Genomic DNA, 10,731 nt, shown 5'->3' on the forward strand with positions numbered 1-10,731 from the left:
CGGTTCCGACTCGATGGCACCTGACAACAACAACAACCCACTCCTTGGGAGAAAGATGAGGCGTTCTGCTCCCATAAAGATTTACAGCCTTGGAAACCCTGTACAGGGTCGCTATGAGTTGGAATCGACTCCATGGCACATAACCACCACCACCACCACCACCCACTCCTTGTTTGACATTAAGAAGACATTAGACATAAAAGCAATGTCAAGTAAGTTCAACGTACCACAGTTTTGCGTAGAGTAAGCAACACAAATACTGAGGGGAACAGGTTAGCTACTAAAGATCTTTTGAAAAAAGTTATTTGAAAATTCAGAAACTCAGTTTCATAGTTGCCTATCTTTCAAGTTATTGTTTTGCTGTATGCCTATGAATACTTTTTTTACTGCAAGAATATTAGAGATTTATAAATGGGGAATTATAGTAAACTAGAATCCTAAATTCACTCACTTTAGATGTAGGGATGAATCCTAAAAGATCAAACTTCTACTTAATAGAAAAACAACTTGAACCTTGAGAATTGAAATATCTTTACCAGTGACTGTTGTTGTTGTTGTTAAGTGCTGTCAAGTAGATTCCGATCCATAGCGACCCTGTATAGGATTTCCAAGGAGTAGCTGGTGAGCTTGAACCACCAACCTTGCAGTTCAAATGACTTTACAGTCTGACGCATTAGCCCCACAGTGCCACAGCCTATTATTGGGAAATTTAGAACCAAAACCAGTTCTTCTTTTTTTAAACATGAACCATACTTACTTGTAAGTTGGGGTGCACTGCTTGGTTGCTGAATAAATGGGTAAACTTGCTGTTTGTTTTCCTGATTGAATACATGGCCCATGAACTCTGCATTCAAGTCCTGTTTGCTAGTCAGACAGTACTGTGTCTGATATCAGCTGTCTTCATTCTTCTTTTCCTGCTAGCTTGTGGACTTTTGAAGACTATATGAGATTTATCTCTCATCACATGTTATTCTAATTCCAAAGGCAATTATGCATTTAAGTAGTACTTAGTTTATCAGTATTAAGCTAAATACAATTTTTAAATGCCAATATTTGTTGCATTTATTCTCTCTGCTTGCATACATTTGAAGCATTTTTATCTGTATTAGCACATTAAATTTCATAGTTATATTGTGAAGTATTATAATTCTCATTTTACAGATGAGGAAACTGAGTCATAGAGAACATCCTACTTGGACTAGAGAACATGGCCCATTGTTTTCTTCTGAGGGCTAGCTGTGTGCATCAAGGCATTGTAAAGAGGCTGGACAAGGTTAAGGGGAAGCCAGCAAACAAGCCACCACAGCTGGGAGTCTTCTAGGGAGATAACTGTCAGTTTACCCACTAGACTGAAGTGAATTGAAAATAGAATAACCTTCAAATTGGTTTACCACCTAGGGTGTAAAATGAGTCATCCGTTTCCCTCAAATACTACGCACAGGCAAAGCCAAGCCTTAGACACTGATGTGCTTTTATCGTGAACTGTTTTCTTCATGATTCGCTATCTCCATATCTGGACAGTAAAGTGTGGGAGATGGAACAGCAGGAGTCTGGATCCTGGCTTGGCACATCACATCACAGGGTCGCTATGGGTCGGAACTGACCCAATGACACTTAACAACAACAACAGTTCTCATTTGAACTCCTGGTGTGGTGCTGTAAGATAAGCACTAGACTGATAACTCCAAGCCAATAGTTCAAACCCTCCAGCTGCTCCTCAGAAACCCTATATAGGGTTGTTATGAGTCAGAACCGACTCGATGGCACTTAAGAACACCAACTTCTTCGTATGATGGGGAGATCAGAGATTTGTGAATTTTCTATCTGTCTTAGAGATGCTGGGGGCCAGGAGCAGGGCTTGAGGGTCATTGTTGAAGTTCCCCCTTGCCATCGTGGCTCACAGAGTGGTTCAGCTTTAGTCTATGATTTGAGGGGAGGAGGGGAACAGGTTATGTTTTATTGGGGAAAAGAACAGAGGGTACTTTGTTATTTTGAAAAATCCCTGGGTTCAATTTCTGCCTCCTTTGTAGTTCTAGTCCTCTGATGACTCTGAGAAAATGATTCTGAGCACACTGAACTGTGAGCATTTCACAACTACATGTTCACCTGCTGGTGAATTTTTTTAGAGATGTTTATCTCTAAACACTTTAAACCATTCTCTTCTGTGGAACTGGATATGACCTTTAAGAGGAAGGCAAAGCTGAATTATTTTCCAGAGTAGGCATGAGCTTTCCTTTTCAGGATGGCTGGAATAAACCTCCCATGTTCTTACCTTGATAAATACATAAACTGCCCAGGTCCTTAATTCTTCCTTAGAAATCCCACTGGTTGTATACGGCTGTCGGAATGAGCGGTTTGGTGGATGCGGCTCAGTTCTGAATGTTGCCTCTGCTGATCTGCCACATACAGGGGAGCCATTTCAGGTAAGGGTGAACTGCTGATGCTTTGTCTTTCTTTCTAATGATTTTTTAAATGGTCTTATAAGTAGTGTGTGGTCAGTAGGTACCAAGTAACCATGGCAGGACTGAACAGAATCCTAGGACCTCTGGCCAAGGTCATTTAAGTTTTAGTGTAAAACTACAGGTAATAATTACCGAATGCTTTGATCAAAGATTCTGAAAACAAATACTGATGAAAAGGTGGGGGACATGTGGAACACTCAATTCTCATGAAATCCAGAATTTCTGCAGCCTTTGAAGACTCTTGAACCCCTGAAACTGTTAGTTCTGAGATCCCCTTTCAACCTTAGACCAAAAATATACTAAAGTCTTCTAACTGTACAACAATTTAGCTTAATTAGTAATTAATGTCTGAGCATTGTCTCTTTTAAAGAACGAATGGCATGGGATGAACTGGACAATGACAACTTGAAGTGTAGGGACAGTGAGTTTATGTCAACAGGTGAGGAAGAGTTTGGCAAAGGAAGGGAGAATCGTCACATAGCTTGATGATACCACTAAATAAACCTGTAGAAAGTGTTCAATTGGTGTATATTTTGTGGAGTATACTTTTCAACAATGAAACTGAAAAAAGACTACAGTTGATAGTTTCTAGATGAGTGCTGAGGTTTCTTAATTAACAGAAGCTATCCTGCAGGAGTTACCTGCCTTCCCAAGTACCCCCTGAACATTTTCACCGGTACCTTAATGCGCAAAGATACAGCACTATTGATGTTTTCATTCAATGAGTGTTACCAGCTGCTGGGATTCATCTCGTGCCTGTATAACAAATACAAGTGAATGGCTTTCCCACACAGGAGCTTTTTAATCTCTCTGTTTAGGAGGCTAGGAGCTGATGCCAGGGTGCCAGCCAGCTCCAGGGAAAGGCTTTCTCTCTGTCTGCTCTGGGGAAGGTCCTCATCATCAATCTTTGGGTCTGACAGTTTTAAAGCACAGGCCCCTGGTCCAAGGGATGTGCTCCATTTCCAGCTCTTCTTTCTGGCTGGTACTGAGGTTCCTCCAGTGTCTGCTTGTTATATTCAGAAGAGATTGATTCCAGATACAACCTAATTCTGTAGATCGTATTCTGCCTCATTAACTATACAGCCCCTAATCCTGCCTCACTTACATCATGGATGGGTAGTGATGTGCTGTAGAGTCGGGTCAGACTCATAGCAATCCTGTATAGGGTTTCTGAGGCTGTAAGTCTTTATGGGAGCAGAAAGCCTCGTCTTTCTCCCACAGAACAGCTGGCAGTTTTGAACTGCTGACCCTGAGGTTAGCAGCCTGACGCATAACCACTATGCTACCAGTAACTGCTATGCTACTACAGCTCCTTCACTAACATCATGTTGAGTCGATTCTGACCCATAGCAAACCTGTATAGGGTTTCCGAGGAGCAGCTGGTGAGCTTGAACTGCTGACCTTGTGGTTCAAATTAACTTTGCAGTGCAGTGCATGAACCCACAGCGCTACGCCGGGCCTGCACTAACATAATTGTTGTTGTTATGTGCCGTGGAGTCGATTCTGACCCATAGCGACCCTGTACAAGGTTTCCGAGGCTGAAAATCTTTACAGGAGCAGAAAGCCTCATCTTTCTCCCGTAGAACAGCTGGTAGTTTTGAACTGCTGACCTTGCAGTTCACAGCCTGATTCGTAACCACTACGCTACCAGAGTTCCTTCATAATAGAGGGTAAGATTTAGAACACATAGGGTGATCATATCCCCAAATGGAGGATAATTACATCATAATGAGAATCATGGCCCAGCCAAGCTGACACATGTTTGGGGGACACAGTTCAATCATAACACCAGCTCCACACTATACCGATTTCACCTGAATTGTGACCTCTGTCAATGACTAAAGAGACACTTTACAGTGAACACTCTTTCTGCACAGATTAAAGCTTTGTGCTTGATTGCCACATACGATTTGTGGTGTCTAGCAATCAATCAGGAGTCCCTGGGTGGTATAACATGCTTGGCTGCTAAACGAAAGGTCAGAGGTTTGAATCCCAGAGGCACTGGAAGAAAGACCTAGTGGTCTCCTTCTGAAACATCAACCTTCGCAAGCCCTGTGGTGCGCATGCAGTTCTACTCTGATACATTTGGGATCATTAGGAGTTGGGGTCGACTTGTTTACTAGTTTAGTAATTAATCACTATATTTTTCCCAGATTTTTTAATCTTGAAATTTTCTCCAGATCCAAGAATCCACATTTCTTTAGCCTTCTCTTAGACATTCTACTTTGCTTTTTAATCTTGCTTCTTCTCCCAACATTTTTATTGTGAAGGCTATGAACATTAGAAATATCTGTTTCTTATTCGTCTGGCTGAATTTCCTTCAGAGGTTGTTCTGTGGACCCAGTCCATTTAAAAAATAAACGGGCTTGATTTTTTTCTCTCCAAAATGTAAGATTAGTCCTAAAAACATTATGCTTTTAAAAAGCAAAAAAAATTAGCAAATGCTGGGCATGTTGCTTCAAAGACCTCAGGTCTTAGCAGAAGACGCTGAGGACCTGGAAGGGCTAAATTTGGCAGAATCCCACTGAGAGCAAGTTTTATGAAATCTTCTATCTTGAGTTTTCCCAGCTGGATACGAGCTTTCCTAATACTTGGGTGCATTTGCGAATAAATGACCTTGAACGTGGCAGAGAAGAGATTGATGGGAGGAGCGAGTAAGTGGTGCAGTTAGCTTGGTTATTGAAAACATCTATAAGGCTGATTTGGTTTTTCCAGTTGCTCCTGTGACTGGCTCCAGTTTTGCTTATGTGCGTCTTTGCAAGGGAATGCCTGGTCATATGCTTCTTTATGAGAAAGCTCTAAATATTCCTCAAGGCTGCTGGGCAGAATGTGGAAGTCAGAGAAGAGGGGAACATGTCCCAGAGACACAGTGGTGATGTGAGTACATGGACACATCCATCTCTGACCTGTCTCTGCACAGAGCTGTCCTGCCCATACCCAAAAGAAACGCCACTTGCAATGCCTACCAACCAGATTGGCTGAACAATCAAAAACTGACGGCCAGGGGTTGAAACCAGGTCTTTAGTTTTAATGCCAAATGATATTTTTTGAGGTGTTCTGAGATAGTACGGGCAAACGTGGTACTCTAGACTTCTGGATATTATGTCTTCTTATTTGGCTGGATGGGAATAGGGAAAGGAATTCTGTTTTCTTATTGCAGAAGTATAGACTTTAAAAAAATGCTGTATTATAAGCAGGAACTTTGTCATTACATGATCAGCTGCTCATCGAAAGGTTGATGGTTTGAACCCACCAGCTACTTTGTGAGAGAAATAGGTGGCAGTCTGTTTCAATAAAGAGTCGAACTCATCAGTCAGTTCTACTCTGTCCTATGAGTTGGAACTCATGAGGGTCACCATGTCCTGTGAGGGTATGTCTCAATCAGTTGAAATTGAATCGATAGTAATGGATTTAAAAAAAATATATTATAAGCTACATTAAGTCCCATAGAGTAGACTTTAGAATGGTTCTTCTCAAAGAAGTTGGTTACCTGTTTTTTATTGGTCATTTTAAGAAATATATGTATCTTTTATGAAAGCCTCAAATTTGAGCTATATGGATACTTGAAAATATGACCATGGAATGTGAGAGATGACAGACAGACGGTGTCCTTCTGAACCTCTCACCCCTGAGTACACATGAGCATTATCTGCAGAGCTCTGAAGCATGCCCATGTAGGGCCCCACCTCAGACCCACCAAATTCAAACGTGAGGAGTGAGCCCGGAGCAATTCCAGCAGGCTGCCAAGTTGAGAACCACTGCTCTAATTCCATTTGAGAGGATAGTTCTTTGTGCTTGCCTCTGGAGAGAGAGTAGGATCCACTTACTGCACCAGGAAGAGGAGCCAGCAGACAGGACTGAGGGATGATGGTCATACCGTGAGGTACTCTAAAAGCCAAGGAAGGCGAGAGCAGAGCATTCTAAAAGGAAGCAAGTGTGGCCAATAGTCACTACAACTGAGTCTGATGGAAAAGAGACCAATGTTCTGGTAAATTGGGACCTGTTGGGATATCAGCTTTCATGGAGTCCTGGGAGCACAAGCCAGTGAGGAAATGAGAGCCACCGAAGTGAGTCTGGGGTGTTCCTCCTCAGGGAGGACCAGGGGAGCTGCTTACCTGGGATTTAGGATGGCAGGAAAGTTACTTGTTCGGATGAAGACGGCTGATGCAGGCTTGCTGAGCTGCCACTCCGAGCTCCCCCTTTCAGCCTTCCTAGACTCTCCACACAGTCTGCCATTCGTTCACCTGACAGACATCCAGACTCTTCTGACTAGCCCTCAAGGCCCCAAATATTTTGACATCATTTTAGCTCTTTAATTTCTCTTTTTTTAATTGTTGTTGTTAAGTGCCATGGAGTTGGTTCCGACTCATAGCGACCCTGTATAGGATTTCTGACGAGCAGCTGGTGAACTTGAACTGCTGACCTTGTGGTTCAAATTGACTTTGCAGTCCAGCGCATTAACCCGCAGCGCCACACATCAAGTCGGCTCCGACTATAGCAACCCTGGATAGAGTTTCTGAGAAGCTGGTGGGTTTGAACCACTGACTTTGTGGTTAGCAGTCCAGTGCTTACCCCACAGCACCACACCAGGACTTCCTTTACACTCCCTTGGTAATCACCCAACCCCCAATCAGCTGGTGTTCTCACATACAACCCATGTTTCTGTTTCCTCTTTGTCTGAGATGCTCTCTTCAGCTCTTGGTTCTTACCTAGATTTAAGGCAAATTCGTTTCACCTCCAGATTATTTTATATAATGTCATAATTTCTTATTTCTTCTTTCACATTTATTGATTTCTTCTCTCCAGTTAGTCCCAAGGATAGACCAAGTTGAACACTTAAATTTTATTTTAAATGTTTTCCTCTAGGAGGAGCCAGATAAATTGTTTCTATAAAGAACCAGATAGCAAATGTGTTAGCCTTTGTGGGCCACTTACAGTTGCCCTTGTGTGTTCTGTATTTGTGTTGTATGTTTTTAACAACTCTTTAAAGAGATATAGATCAATCATTCTTAACTCATCATTCTTAGCTGGGGACTGGGTTTATCCTACCAGCTGCAGTTTGCCAATCTTGGCTCTATAGCACGGACCACTGAATGAATGGCTAACCAACCTCTCAATAATAGCAAATAGAAGTAGCTAGTGTGGTGCTATAGTGTGGAGTCCTGGTATGGTGTTGTGGGTTAATGCGTCAGACTGTAAAGCCATTTGAACTGCAAGGTCGGCGGTTCAAGCGCACCAGCTGCTCCTTGGAAACCCTATACAGGGTCGCTATGGGTCGGAATCGACTTGACGGCACTTAACAACTTAACAACAGTGTGGTGCTGTAAGGAACTGTGGTAGCGTAATGGTTACGAGTCAGGCTTTTAACCCCAAGGTTAGCAGTTTGAAACTACCACTGTTCCACTGGAGAAAGATGAGGCTTTTCTTTTCTGTTCCTGTAAAGATTTATCACCTAAGAAACCTTATATAGGGTCACTGAGTTGGAACCGACTCCATGGTACACCACCAACAACAACAACAGTGTGGTGCTTACTGTAGGTTCAGCACTAGACTGTGAACTACAGGAGGCAGTTTAGACCTACCAGCTGATCCTGAGAAACCCTATGCAGACTCACTATGAGTAGGAACGGACTTGAGGGCATTTAACAACAATAACAATGTTTAATGAGCACTTAGCGTGTGCCTACTATTTTACAAGTCTTTTTTTATTTGAGGACGCTGTTCATGCAATGGTTAAGTGTTCAGCTGCTAACTGAAAGGTTGGTTTGAACTCTACAGCTGCTCTGTGGGAGAAAAATGTGACAGTCTGCATTTCGTAAAGATTGTTGATGTTGTTATGTGCTGTGGAGTTGGTTCCGACTCATAGCGACCCTGTACAGGGTTTCTGACATTGTAAATCTTTAAGGGAGCAGAAAGCCTCATCTTTCTCCTGAGAAAAAGCTGGTAGGTTTGAACTGCTGACCATGAGATTGATTACAGAAACTCAATGGGACAGTTGTACTGTATCCTATAGGGTCACGCTGACTAAGAATGAACTCAACAGCAGTGGATTTGGGTTGGTGTTGGTATCTGACTGACCCCTCATAAAATCCCTTAGAAGTACCTGCTCTGATTATTTATGGTGCACACAAGGAAACTCAGGCAGAGTTTGAGCACCTTACCTAAAACCACATGGTAACTCTACTAATTAATATTTAGTTGATTGAGAGTGATAGCTGATTGAGGTATAGTATACCTATTCTTTTAGAAATGTACCTCCTTATCCTGGAGTGACACTGTGGGTTCATGCGCCAGACTGCAAAGCCGTTTGAACTGCAAGGTTGGCAGTTCAAGCTCACCAGCTGCTCCTCGGAAACCCTACACAGGGTTGCTATAGGTCGGAACCGACTCGACAGCACTTCACAACAACAACATCCTTGTTACTGAGATCCCCAAAGTGTATGAACATTATCTGAAGTCTGTTAACACAGTTCTTGTGTCTGTGTTGCTGGTTTTGTGGAATGGGACACATGTTTTTTAGGCCTGTGTTCTCACCTGTTTGTTTCCTCAGTGCATCCCTGGGTATCGGGCTGAGGAAGCGGTGGAAATGTTGAAGATCTTCTACAAACAAGAAAATCCAAATGGTGAGTTCTTTCCTACGGTGTATAATGTATCTCTTCAAACACCAGTGGACAAGAGTCTGGTATGGGCCCTCTCTTCATTCTCTCCCTTTCTCTCCACAGCTCCAAAATCGAAAGTTCGAAAAAAAGAATGCCAGAAATCGTGAACTTTTTCCATGCAAGGCAGCTGCCCCAAAGTGGCCTGGGTGGTGAAGTTCTAGGACTGAATGCTGCTACCGACACTGAATCACATGTTGACAGATTGTCGTTAATCGGTGGGACACCGGTCTCTCCTCATTGGCTCTGTGAAGGGAACAAATTAGCCCAACATCCAACTATTGGAAACTGCTATTAACTTTCCCACGCGGCTCAAAGAGCATTTTAAGGGGTGGGGGTGGGGAAAGAATATTTGAGGTTTCAGAAATTAGCAAGTCCTGCATGCCCTTCCTGCCAAACCGTTGTGCGTGGTGCGTGGCGGGATGCGTGATGGGACTGGGGGATGCCACACGGCTGGCCACGTGACCAGGGCAGCCGGATTCTGAATGGTTTATGAATGTTTGTAGAAAAATTCCATTGTCTTTCGATTCCATATTTTCAGGAACTTGTTGAAGCATTCTCGCATTTACATATGGCCCTTAGAAGAGATTTTTGCTTTCATAAAGCATTTCAAGAAAATCATCCGTTTACACCCATTTTTAAGGGCTATTGTTGTAATAAGACCTTTGTTATTGTTGTAATAAGACCTTTTTTACTTATGCCTTCTTTGAAGATGAATCATTTAAAAAATAAAATATTGAATCCTAAATGGAATGATTTATTTGTTTTTTGAGCACAATCCTGGGGCCAGGGGATAAATCTCCTTCCCTCGTGGGACTTCCGTTGTCGCTTCCAGCCACGGACAGTGAATATTGTAAGTTGTATAGTATGTGGGAGGATGTAAGAATAAATGTAAAAAGAAAAAGAATTACAGGGTAAAGGGACTGGCAATTCCAACTGGTGGTGGTAATGTTCTGTAGAATTGTTAAATAGAATGGTCTATTTAATCTGAAATTGAATTCTGTTGTTTGTTTTTGTTAAAAATCCAGAGAATTATAAAATTTTAAGAACGTGACCACGGCACTAGAAGGGGCGTCGGCTGTAGGGAGTCCTGACTTTCATGCTCTGGGACTGAGGGGAAGATTGGCTCTGATGAAAAATGCAGTTTTTCAGATGAGCGCGGGGGCGCAGGGTGCATCTCTGCCCAGGAGAGGGCGCTGCTGCTCCACTAGAAAGCCCGCTCCAGGCCCGAGCTCATGTGCATTGCTTTAGTGGAGTCTTTTCCTTGATGCAAAGCATCTGTATTTGTTGGTTCTGCTATTTGAGCGATGTCTCTGACTTGTTTGTTTTGAATTACATTACAGGCTGGAATGTAATTGTGGTGAAAGTATTTTTATATTGCTGAGAGTAGCAGCTAATCGCAGTTACATGCTTCAGAAGACTTATAATTGCTTGGTTTTGTGCATGCGTGTTTTTAATTGCTTCTGAGAAGTTTTATGGAAAAGAATATGCATGACTTGAAATCTACAATAATATTACATGCACCGTATTTTCAATTTCACCTACTTCTCATTAAATTTTAGTACTTTAACTAGTTTATTCCTTTTTTGCAGTTGATCATGATGCATTTCTGG

General features: G+C 42.4%; 1 protein-coding gene across 1 annotated transcript in view; it reads left to right on the forward strand.

Annotated features, from left to right (window-relative positions):
* Window positions 1-9,228, forward strand: part of ADAT2 (adenosine deaminase, tRNA-specific 2) — a 25,359-nt gene extending 16,131 nt beyond the window's left edge. The window contains exons 4-6 of the mRNA XM_006834611.1: window positions 2,317-2,423; window positions 9,013-9,085; window positions 9,185-9,228. Coding sequence (XP_006834674.1) covers window positions 2,317-2,423; window positions 9,013-9,085; window positions 9,185-9,228 — 224 coding nt within the window. The remainder of the gene's footprint in view (window positions 1-2,316; window positions 2,424-9,012; window positions 9,086-9,184) is intronic.
* The last annotated feature ends 1,503 nt before the right edge of the window (window positions 9,229-10,731 follow it).

The sequence above is a fragment of the Chrysochloris asiatica genome, unplaced genomic scaffold (assembly GCF_000296735.1).
Source record: "Chrysochloris asiatica unplaced genomic scaffold, ChrAsi1.0 scaffold00013, whole genome shotgun sequence".
Taxonomy (NCBI): Eukaryota; Metazoa; Chordata; class Mammalia; order Afrosoricida; family Chrysochloridae; genus Chrysochloris; species Chrysochloris asiatica.